The 12381-nt window shown below is 47.6% G+C and overlaps 1 protein-coding gene across 1 annotated transcript in view; it reads left to right on the forward strand.

Annotated features, from left to right (window-relative positions):
- Positions 1-12381, forward strand: part of LOC307087562 (uncharacterized protein) — a 28840-nt gene continuing 16459 nt past the window's right edge. The window contains 12 exon segments of the mRNA XM_079753171.1: positions 1-63; positions 366-1825; positions 3275-6668; positions 6994-7200; positions 8147-8185; positions 9112-9118; positions 9121-9229; positions 9354-9430; positions 9433-9450; positions 9453-9508; positions 10040-10179; positions 11924-12050. Of these exon segments, the coding sequence (XP_079609297.1) occupies positions 16-63; positions 366-1825; positions 3275-6668; positions 6994-7200; positions 8147-8185; positions 9112-9118; positions 9121-9229; positions 9354-9430; positions 9433-9450; positions 9453-9508; positions 10040-10179; positions 11924-12050 (5682 nt within the window). The 5' untranslated portion in view covers positions 1-15.

The raw sequence follows: 12381 nt of genomic DNA on the forward strand, positions 1-12381 counted from the left end.
GTTTAAACCAAAAACATGTTCACATCCTACGTAAAGAGTCTCACTGATGTGGTTTTTCCTACGGTAAGCTGAACAAGTTTAAGCTGATTGTAATGCTGGGAACTGCACGGCTATACTGAAAACATATCTGTACCTATATGTAACGTATAGGCATACATGTTCTGCTTTCCGTAACATATTGCACAATAAGTGACCCTTTAAATATATTAGAAAAAATCCTGTTGCTTTATGTGTCTTCTGTACACTTATGTCACTTGAGTCAAAGTATGCTTACATTTTACTGAAGCTTGATTGGACTAAAGCATGACTAACTCCCATCCTAAGCACTTTATAAAAGTATTAATTCCCCCGTCTGTATTCATCAGTCTGAAAGCCCAGAAGAGGAGCCAAGCCCTGGGGTCTTGGGGCGAATCGGCAGCTGGTTCTCTCCGTGGAAGTCACAAATCCCCAGGGATCTTGAAATCGAGAATGCCACCAAGGCCAGCGAGCAGGGCCCTGTGCCAGACACTGACGCAGCGGAGGGAGGAGCGGCGCGGGCTGAGCCTGTGAGAGAGCCCGCCGGAGGAGGCTGGCAGAGGAAGGAGGGGACAGGCGCTCGGAGCTCAGACCAAGAGCGGTCGCGCCTCTCCAGGGATCTCTCCTCCTCCACGAAGGAGGACGCCGCCCGGTCTGCCCGCAGAGACGGCCCCTTCTGGTCCACCGACTGGGAGCCAGCAGAACGAGGGCCCAAGGAGGAGGAGTTTGTGGATGCTAGGGAGTTTCTAGAGGGGAGGAGAGGACAGGGCTGGGCGCGGGAAGGAGGTGGCCACCGCGGTACGCCACTGACAGGAGATCCCACTTTGGAGCACAAAGTCAGTCCTCTGACGCCTCGGTCTCGCACACGTGTGCTGGGAGCGGTGGGGAAGCTTGACGCAGTCCACAACCAGGCTCAGAGGAAGGCACACAACCACTCGGGCAAGAAGCTCCACGTGTACCTGGAGGAAGAGACCAGCGTGACTAACAGCGGGAGCAACTCATGCACCGGGCAGGAGGTGGTTCGCGTCAGACTAGAGAAGAGCTTCGATGTTCTCGCCAAGACCAAGTCACTGGACGCTCTCGATTCACCACGGAGTAGCGGCCCGGAGCGGCGTGAGATCAGGACCAGGGTCTGTCTGAGTGCCCCGGTGGATCTAGAGCTCACTGCACCCTCAGACACCCACAGGGAGAGCCCTGAGCCTGAATCTGAGGAGACCATTTCAAACAGGATGGGGCGTAAAAACACCAACCGGAGAAAGCCCAGGAAGCTGTCTCAGGGAGACGTGGAGGGAAACTCCCAAGAGAACACACCTTCCAAGGCACCGGATGTGTCAGGCTCCCCCTCTGCCCCAGGTGGAACGCTGTTGACTAAAGCTCTTGCTCCAGGGGTGGAGACTCACCTGGGGGAAGCAGCAGGAAACTCCGCCTCCGGTCAGAGCTTATCTGAGGGAGGGAAAAACAAGACTTCGCCCACAGCTATTCATAGAGAAATTCCTCTGGGTAAGCAGCCAAAGGGACATTTATGCGCAGATACTACCAGTTGTACTGGCACCATCGTGGCTGCAGTTGATGGAGAGGTAGACATGGATGAAAAATTTAAGTTGGAGAGGAAAACTGAAACAGCGGAGTCCAAACGCAGGAGTATTAAGGTCTCCAAAAGTGAGGTGAAGATATTTTCGAAGAATGTTCTTGTAAACGCTGATTCACAATCTGGGCCCAGAAGTGGAAATGTTTCCGAGAACTTTAATTCAGGATTATCAAAACCTCAAGATGCAGTCAAGGATAATTCTGAAGCAGAGGTCATTGCAAGGTAAGTTCGCTATGGTTTGAAGTTTGTTTGAGGAAGGGAGCTGCCCAGTTTAAAGTTTGTTTATGAATGCAACAAGCAATGATAAAAATCACAACCACTGAGCTAAGAGATTCCATTTTAAGTAACTGAGAAAAACTAGCATTTGGGCTTCAATAATAATAATAATAATAATAAAATTTAACCGCAAGCGGTGATTAACGGGGTCCGGGCAAAATTAAAAGTCAAGAACACACTAATGGAACATATAATTGTCATATTTAAGAAAAGATAGCACAACATCCAGAAAACTCAAAGCACACATTTCTCAAGTGAATTAAGGGCTTTCTTCAAAGCATATACCTGAAAAATTCTGAGGAATTTAAACATTTGTAGTCAAGAACACTAACGGAAGAAATATAAATATGACAGAGTTAAGGAATAATGGTTAATGAAGAAGTTTCCCTTAATGCCATACTGTGTCTTGGCAGTCCGATTCTTGGAAACGAATGAGCCGGAATGGTGATTGCCTGATGAATTTCAGGTGCTGTTCAACACAGCATTATCCTGTTGAGTCACTGACATTCCTGAACTGCATGAAGCCTCATTCACATGGGGAAAATGTCGATTGATTAGCACACAACATCAAGAAAACGCCAAGCACACATTTCATAAGATAATTAAGGGGTTTCTTAAAAGAGTACAGATCTGAAAATTTGCACTGTTAATGGTATCCACCTAATGGTAGCCCTATGGTAGTCATACAATAACAAAATGGTCATATAGGCAAAATGGTTTAAGACTGTGGACGCTTGGCTTTTCTATGAAATTGTGGGAAAAGTAAACATTTTTAGGGCATGAGACCTGGGTTTTATAAATGCATCTGATTGTAGAGATTAATATTCCGGAAGTATTTTGAGTCCAGGTCAATCTGGTGAGGAGAAATAAGCCCAATTCATGATTTTTTATGTTTTATATTCTTTTAATATATTTTTAAATATTTTTTAGGTTTACAATATCGCCACCTTTGGGTGGTGCCATTTTAAAAAATTGGGAAAATTTCAAGAGTTTACTACTTACGGTATAGGCTGCAGTATGACTTTTACAGAATTTGAGGGAAAAAAACAAGCGTTACAGAAACATTAACAATAATAATAATATCCATTGATGTTATTTCTAAAACATACTTTAAGAGTCGTTGAATGTAATATTTTAAAGCATTTGTTTTGCTAAAACAAAGAATGCCTTCCCTAGGGAAAAATACAACACGCTTAATAACTCTTTATATTTATAACCAACAGCAGTCATAATAGAATACACCTAGCCTGGGGCAGATAATAAACAGATATAACTAAAGTTGTTCCCTATTCACCAGTAATAAGCTATGGCTTAAAAATAACTAAATACTTGACCATAACATTAAATGTTAAAAGGATAACAGCTTGTGGCTGATATTAATCTATTTTTCCCCAGAAAACGGAACCTTGGGATACTGGAGGAGGAACCTAAGGCCGTGATTGCAGGTCGGATTGCAGATAAGATAAGCGTCTTCGAGGGACAGAGAGTGGGGGCTGTGAAGAAGACCTTCCAAACCACAAGGAGTGCGGATGTCTCTCCGATCAGGGCCGCCTCTAGATCACTAAAGGAGGACGACGTAGGCGGAGGCAACAGGTCCAAGTCAGAGGAGCGCCTTGATGACGGCAGGTCAAGTTCAACTCCACCTGAGAAGGCAAGGACTGTTAAGGAACGGGCGAGAAACATAGATGCATGCAAATCCGAAAACAAAACACCAATGTCTCCAAAGGTTGCAATTCCAGGTATGTCTCTAAAAAACTCCTCTGTGTCCTTGAGAGCTGTGTCAAAGCCATCCCAACTGGAAATTCAGGACAAACAGGCTGTCAACGAGAAAACACCAACTGCACTCATATCCAAAATAAGATCCAAACACGATGTGCCAGATGGCACAGTTGAGGCTGTGAAGCTTTCAGGTCCTGAGCAACTGCAGGCAGACTCTAGAACTAAACACCCCAAAGAACTCACAGAGGGGAAGGATCTACTTACGACTAAGAACAACATTGAATCAGATAGACCAGTGCCTGCTGACTCTGATGAACATGCTAATGAGATTAACCCAGAGGCCAAAACATCCAGCAAGACGGGTACCCGCTCTAAGAAGAGGAGGAGTAGAGACCCTACCAGTCCTCCGAATGGTACGAAATCTGACGGTTCAAACGATAAGCCCTTGCTGACTTCCAGCCAACAGGAAAAGGTGTCTGCCAGCATTGGGCCGTGTTCACCCATGCTGACTCTAACAGATCCAGGCATGGTTCAATCCGATAAATCTCTAGGTAAAACTGCTGTGGAAAAACACCACACCACTGATTCCACCCAGCAGGTTTCAGGCAAGACAATACAGTCTCCAGATAAAGAGCCAGGCTCTAAGGATGAGGGCAGAGACCAATTACTAAAGGGGCAGGGGGGATTGTTGAAATCTGTCACTAAATATAAAGGGCCCGATACTGACATTTCCCAACGCAGAACAAAGCAGCCTTCTGATGTAGGTCGTTTACCTGGGAAAATAGACCCAGTATCTGATCAGAAGGGGGAAGGGGTTTCAAAGGGCAATAGTAGAGCAGTCCCCTCCCCCACATCCTCGATAGTAGAACAACCGCTCATTGAAAAACCACCAGTAGCGGAGCAAGGTGCACCAGTTGCTCCTGTTAAATCAGAGAAGGCTCCAAGTCAGGCTGAAAGCAAAGCTAAAGGGAGTGTTAAACAACAAGTGGCAAAAACAGAGGCCATCAATCAAAGTCAAGATGGATGTAAACAGAAACATTTACAATCGAAAAAGAATGACACCAAAAAGGTGGCTAAGACTGAGACTGAGACTGAGAAAAAAGGAGGAGACAAGCCCTCCAAAAACACTTTAAACTCAGAGCCCAACCAGTCAGAGGCTATGAAGAAAGCATCTCCCCCAAAGCAGTCTGTTGATATACCTGCTCTTGTGAGGGAGTTACCCACTGCCAAAGGTGGAGGAGTGAATGAGAGTGCTGCCCCTGCAGACACCCACACTGTGCGCGTGAGTGACAGTGATAAGGGGCCTGTCAAACCAGCCAAGTTGCAGCGGACTACAAATGAGTCAAAAAAGGATTCTACAAAAGTCAGCAACAAAGAAACAAAGGCAGCAGTGACCGCAGTGGAACTACAGTCTGAAGGTTTGGCTGTAGGAAAAACAGAGACATTGGCTGATGACTCACACACACGAGAAGCTGGTGGTTTAGTTGCACAAGAGGCATTTGGTTCTGATCTACCGGTTAAAACAGGCACGGCGGTGAAACACGTGCCTGAAAAAAAGAAACCTCTGCCTAATGTTAAATCTGATGGCAGAGAAAAGCCAGAAAAGCCCAAATCAGTTGAAAATATAATTTCTCCTCACACTACCCTCCCTAAGCCTATCAGCCAAGATGTGGCGGAAAAAACAACTGGGAATAAAAGTATGACTAACAGTTCTTCAACGATAGGGGTCGAAAGCTCTTCGAAGATAATTACTGACCAGTCTCACCCGGTACAGCTTAATGATTCACAAAAGCTACAACATACAGTGAATACTGTCGGATCAGCTGCTGCCACACAGGAAGTGGCGCAGAGTCCATGTGATAATAAAGTTACTGTACCTAGCATCACAAACACTAAGGAGACGGAGACAGTCGATAAACAAAACCTTGAACGACAGGTGATATCTTCGGCCGTTCTTATGGAAGATATCACTCTAATATCGCAGCCTGTCAACAATCACCCCGGGTCAGCCTCGTGTGCGCCTGAGACTGCTAAACAATCTGCTGGGAAAGAAAACATTGAAAGTGGCCCAGGCTCTCCCCAGCGCTCCCCTCAGACCAGGCCGACTCTGCCAAGGGGGCTGGGCGCGGGCGACTCATCGCCCCAGCGGGACGCCCCCTCCAGCTGGCTGGATGTGGATTTCCCCAAGCAGAGGCTGAGGCTCCCGGATCAGACTCCGAGGCTGAGCTACTCCTCCAGCGAGAGCAACCTCCTGGACACGGCGGGGGAGTTGGGCGACGACGACTTTGTTGAGAAGATCAAGAACCTCTGCGCCCCCTTCTCCATGCCGCCCCGTAAACACAGCCACCTGCGGCCGCCGCAGCCCCCGTTCGCCATGCCCGCCATCAGGGAGGACCGCTTCGAGAAGACCTTCGACCCCGATCAGTTCCAGTTTGGGCTGAGGAAGAAAACGGCCAAATCGGGCCTCAGTCTGCTGGCCAAGCTCCAGAGCAACGGGACCAAAGCCAGCCTGAAGCCCGCCAGGGCTAGCATAGCGGACCGGTGCATCCTGCTCACTAGCCTGGACTCAGGCTCCCGGCTCAGGTTGAGGAGCTTGGCCCACGAGGAGGAAGAGGAAGGGGAGGAGGAGAAGACAACGAAATCAAATGAAAAGGAAGAGAAGAAAGAGGAGACCAAGGTGAGGTCTCGCTTGGAGGGAAGCAGCATCCTCAGCAGCCTGAGTGCTTCCAGTGCCAGAGGGAAGAGAAACGGTCTGGAGGCCCTCCCCCTCTCTGGGGTTGCAACATCTAGCGAAGGCCCCCAGAATAGCCTGTCTCCTGGAGCTTCCGCTCCGCTCCTGCCTAGCCCTACCTCCCCAGCTCCATTGGCTGAGGCCTTGGACAGCCACCACCCAGCGGCTCTTGCTGGCAGTAGTGGCACCCAGGCTGGGCAGGCTCTGGTCGGTGAGTCAGCTCCTCTGCTTCCCAACTTTAACGACATCAAGCTGCCGGACTATTTGGAGAAGTACCTCCCTCAAGAGTCTGATAAAACAGAGCAAGGCGAAGCAGGAAGGGAACAAGTCAACACAGAGGTTAGTTTTGTCATAAACATTGTATTCCTTTGAATGATGCCTGTGCTACGCAACTGTGTCCCTGCAACTCTATCATTGTCATGAAAATAGTTATGTCATTAGGGTTCTCTTAAGTTAATTCAGATCTGTAGAGAAAACGGCAAGAAAATCGACTGCATGTACAAAATGGTTGCCGTGCTCCTGCAGGGAACAGCCACCTATTGCAGTTGTTATGATATACACGCATCCTTGGAAAAAAGAGTGTTATGCGTCTGTCATTCGTCATTGCATTCTTACAAGCCAGAAAGCCAGTCCAACCACTCTGTCTGCCTTGTTTTCACAACAGAAGCCGGCGGTTGTGATGTCATCAGCAGCCCTCGAGGTTGCAACAGAAATGAAGGAGAAGCCCGGGCTCCCGGTCGCAGGTGGAATGCTGCCATGTCTACCTGCAACCCCCACAGTCCCACCCCCTGCACAAACCAAGCCCGCTGTGCCCTCCCGGCTTCCCCCAGCAAAGCCACTACCACTCCCACATGGGATGCACACCGCTGATGTGAGTATTGGGTCCCCCCCCCCCCCCTTTACATGCACCCTGTTTTACCTATACACGAGAGTGTGAGTGCTACATTTCCTCAGGGGGTTTGAGGCAGGAGGGGAACCCAAATGCAGATGTGAGCAAACTGAAAAGCATGTGAGAAGGGGCTTTGAAAGATGACCAACAGAAAGTCATGCAGGCAGAGTCAAAAGCCAAAGGTGTAAGACCAATAGAAACAAACATGACAAGAAGTGGGTAGGAACTAGGGAACCTGAATAACAAGGCACACATGTGAATAGAGTTGTCAATCACCACAGGCGGCACACATTTGACTATCAACACAGTCGTGAATGGGGCTGGATTTTGACATCATTACTACAGGGAAACTAAGGCCATATACTTGAATAAAGATAAATCTGCAAATGGGGGGGGGGGGGGGGGGGGGGTAGAGCTAGTCTAGTGGCAAGAAAGAGCTCAGGGTTTGATTTCCAATGTATTCAAACCACCTGTTAACAAGAGGTTCAACGCTTTTATTCTGAAGGGCCATTGTATGATATGTAAGGGATATAGATCACACCGGCTCTCTGTAGATTATCCTGCTTATTACACATCTACTTATTAAAGAAAGGCATAATTGTACCAAAATATAAAAACATATCATTGTATTGATTTGGAAATGACTGTATCGTCATTAGCGTCCATAACAAGATGCCAGTTATTTATATTATTCAGAAATAACTGACGGCTGAATGCTTTGGTTGACCAATCAGAATCAAGCGTCTATGCTGCATTGTAAATAATCCATAGGCCCAAAATGTTTGTAATCTCACCCTTTTAATGAGAGGTGATAAGTCGAGCATGTCAGGATGCGTCTCTGCCAATTTGTTGCTGTTAACATCTGGCTGGGAGGCTGCAACCCTCTTCTGCTGCTTTGACAATCATTTTTCTATTAATTTGTCTGCAGACCGGAGTCCCCAAAGGACCTCACAGGCGTCCAGGAAAGGTAGGCACATCTTCTCTCATCTTCTCTCCGCACTTTTAATAAGTCTAGGGTGACGGGGGTGGAGGCTCAGAATCTACTGTTCTCTGTAAGCATCTGCTTCACATAGTTTGCTTCTTGGGGGCAAACAGTGTGGAGCAACAGAGAGAAGCAAAGAAATGTTCATCTGGATGTGATTAAAAAATCACAAGATTGCATTGGCGGCTGAGCCAGTAGAAACCTTCTGCAAGGAGCATGACATTGAGGGTTGCCAGAGAGAGAGAGAGAGATAGGGATATGTGTAGAGAGAGAGAGAGTGTGGCCTCCAAAACTTGTATACCACATTCTTGTTCTTAATTATGTATAATGCCCTGGAACAATTTAAAGTTCTCCTTTTGTTCGCTAGCTCTCTGCCAGTCTGGGTATTTTGTTATCCTCCTCACTGTCCATAGTGCTGACTGTATTAAGATACACACATTGACTACAGTGCTACTATTTCAATGTCCTTTTGTATAGATAGAGATAATCAAGGGCAGACTGCTACGGTTAAACAGACTTTTGCCAATCAGATTGATACTTTATTACTACACATCTCCTAAAAACACACTTCGTTCACTGTGGTCCCCATAGGTTGGTATAACACACTAAATATTTTGAGTAGATGTTGCATCAAACACGTTGTGTGCTTTTTTTGTGTTGTGTTTGAGTGTGCGTGCGTGTGAGTGCAGCAGTATAATTGGTCAGAGCACTGAGTGTAGTCTGTGTGCCTTTATATTAAACAGACTGATTTGATTTGGTTAACATCTCCAAAGTTGACCCTGGTGTGTCTCTGTATGTGTATGTGTGTGTGTGTGTGTGTGTGTGTGTGTGTTGTGTGTGTGTGTGTGTGTGTGTGTGTGTGTGTGTGTGTGTGTGTGTGTGTGTGTGTGTGTGTGTGTGTTTCCGCCCAGATGGTGCTGTTGAGAAGGCTCCGTTCGGCGGCCAGGCCTACGAGGTGTTCAGAGACCTCGAGGACGCCACCGCTCTGCAGCTCTCGCCAGTCATCTCGGTCAGGGTTGTCCGTGGCTGGTGAGCGCTCGCTCGGATTGAATGACCAGCGGTTTGCGCGGAGGGCAGCATGGCGTCTCCTCCCGCTCCCTGACTCCGGTCTACAGATGAGGTTGTGAGGTATTGAGTCTCGTCTGTTCCCCAGCTGGATCCTCTATGAGAGCCCTGGGTTCAGGGGCCGCTGCATCGCGCTGGAGGAAGGCTGCCTGGACCTGAGCAATGTGTGTCGCCGCCAGACACGGGGTGACGCCGCGCAAAGACCCTGCCATGCTAATTGGATCTATTCGACTGGCTGTCTGTGTAAGAAGACCCTCTCTCTCGCTCTCTCTTTACCTCTCTCTCTCTCTCTCTCTCTCTCTGTCTCTCTGTCTCATTCCTATCTCTCTCTCTCTCGCTCTCTCTCTTTCTCTCCTCTCTCTCTCTCTCTCTCTCTCTCTCTCTCTCTCTCTCTCTCTCTCTCTCTCTCTCTCTCTCTCTCTCTCTCTCTCTCTTCTTTCTCTCTCTCTCTCTCTCTCTCTCTCTCGCTCTCTCTCTCTCTCTGTTTTTCCCTATTCCCACCGCTGTTTTCGCATTTTAATTAGTAAGAAGTCTGGCTGTGTGTGTTTATTTATTTGTATTGTATTTTGTACAGTTCTGTGGACGCTCGTTACAGACTCACACGGTTCAGAGAACTAAGCGCCATGCTTTTAGCCAGTATTATTTTCATGGCGGCGGACTGAGCTAGTAAATATATTGAAAGGCTATGTTTTCGGTTTGTCTCCCTCTCTCTCTCTCTCTCTCTCTCTCCCTCTCTCTCTCTCTCTCTCTCTCTCTCTCTCTCTCTCCCTGTAGGACTACATTCTCCCCCACATCGACCTGTTTACGGACCCTGAGGGTCACGGCCGGGTGACCCCCTACCATGATGACACCGTAGAGATGGGCACCTTCGGTATCGCACAGAGCACCGCGTCAATAAAGGTCCACTCGGGGGTGTAAGTCTTTCTGTGTGTGTGTGTGTGTCTGTGTCTGTGTGTGTGTGTGTGTGTGTGTGTGTGTGTGTGTGTGTGTGTGTGTGAGAGTGTAGATTAGGACGTTGGTCTGCACACAAATGAGGCATGAGTCAGAGAAGGCAAGATGTTGGTAGCTGTTCAACGCCGCCCTGTCTGGTTTAATGAGTTCTATTCTTCCATCGGAGAATACATTAAAGTTGGGCTTGCTTTGTGGTGCACTGGGAATGTGTTCTCTGGTTAGACTTGGTGTTCTCTCAATCCCCCCCCCCCCCCCCCCCCCCCCCCCCCCCCCCCCCCCGTTGAGCTTGATTTGTTTCGCTCTTGCAAGGATGTTTCACAACACGGACTGGGATAAAAAGAAACAAACAAAAGAAAGGTTTCATATGTTCATGGTGGAAACACTGCACAGTTGTGTTTCTGTGAATGGGTTCCTGTGTTGTTGCTGTGGTCTGACATTGACCGTGTGAGGCGAGATGAGGCGCTCCAGGGAAAGCAGATAATCATTACAGTGCTCTACCCCGCACTTGTGTTTGTGTCGTGTCTCGCTCACGTGCCGGCTGAGGAATGTCACTCCTGCTCCTGCATGTTTTCTGTTTGCAGGAGAGCGAGGTCGGGAGAGATTGAGAGAGATGGGGGAGAGAGAGAGGGGAAAGCAAGAGGCAGGGAGAAAGAGAGAGGGTGGGGAGAGAGAGAGAGAGAGAGAGAGAGCGAGAGAGAGAGAGAGAGAGAGAGAGAGAGGAAAGAGAGAAAGTGAGAGAAACTTACCAACAAGGATTCTTGTAGGGATAATGGAGTAAGCGATTGTTTTTTCATGAGAGAGAGAGAGGGAATAGGGCAGCCAGGACATTCTGTGCCCGGTTTTTATAGGACGTTAACTGGCATCCGCAAAACACCCCCCTCCAAACTACTTACTATGTTGATTCAGAACACCAACGGTTCAAACATATACTCCTGTTTTTACGATCTGAAAAGGAAGCACAGTTTTGTCATATAGCAGCATTGTGTTTTGCTTGGTTTCAGGTTGTGCCTGAACTCCACCACGTTCCCACATGCAGTGTATTTCTCCAAAGACATCTGGGAATGTCTACTGAAAATATGTGGTTGAAAGGTTGAGGGTTCTGGCCAATAAAAACAAAGAAAATATTGAAATGTACGGAAAAGAAAAAAAACGTATTTCAACGGTTGGCACACATCCTCTTTGTTCCTGTAACTCTGTAGACCCGCCTGCTGTAGCTCAGGGCTGGCAACCATCACCATGTCTGTGAGGAAGGTTCTGTCTGGCCAACAGCCTGGCTGTAGCCACAGTCCGTCATTTCTAGCTGTAGTCGTCCAAAGCACTGCTGCGTTTTGGTTGGACGGGGGTGCAGATATTTACCTTTAACTGGTCGAATTTGCAAAGAGCTTTATTGCGAGCTTCCAGTTTAATGTCAATGGACCCTTATCAAAAAGGTTTGGCCCCCAACATACACATCGGGGAAGTAGGCAGGTGTTTAATATATGTGTCAAAGCACCAGCAAGGTCTGGGATCACCGTGTGTTAGTCTACTATCCGTGCCCTGCCACATAAAAGGAGCAGACATTTCATTATTCTTATATCTCACACCTGTGTTTGTCCTACGGTCATGCCTCTGTGAAAGGGGTTTATTACATCATGTATAAAATAATATATAATATCATGTTTCTGTTGTTGTTGTTGTATCATGTCATGTTGTTCCCCTCCCTCTCAGGTGGCTGGTGTTCAGCGATCCCGGGTACCAGGGCATGTTAGCCGTGCTAGAGACCGGAGAGTACCCCTTCCCCGAGTCCTGGGGCTTCCCCTCACCCTTCATAGGCTCTCTCAGGCCCCTCAAGATGGTACGTAGCTGAAGCTAGCCAGCTAGCCCCTGCCAGCATTAGCCTACCTGAACAAGCGCTGCATGTTTGGTTTCTCTTGATAACATACCATCACTCCCTTTTTGTTATTTAAATTAGATGGCCCTGCTAGTTTTGCTCACAACGACCACCGCCATCGATGATGACACACATTAACGGGTTGATTTGCATTTCTTAGCCTTTGGCAACAATGTTGTAAGAGAATTAACCCGTAGTTAAAAGACTAATCTATCCCACCAGAATGCCTGTGTGCATTGAGAGCATCTAAAACCGATAATGTATTCTGTCAAAATGATCTAGAGCCCTCCTTTTG

Source organism: Pollachius pollachius (assembly GCF_949987615.1).
Source record: "Pollachius pollachius genome assembly, chromosome: 16".
Taxonomy (NCBI): domain Eukaryota; kingdom Metazoa; phylum Chordata; class Actinopteri; order Gadiformes; family Gadidae; genus Pollachius; species Pollachius pollachius.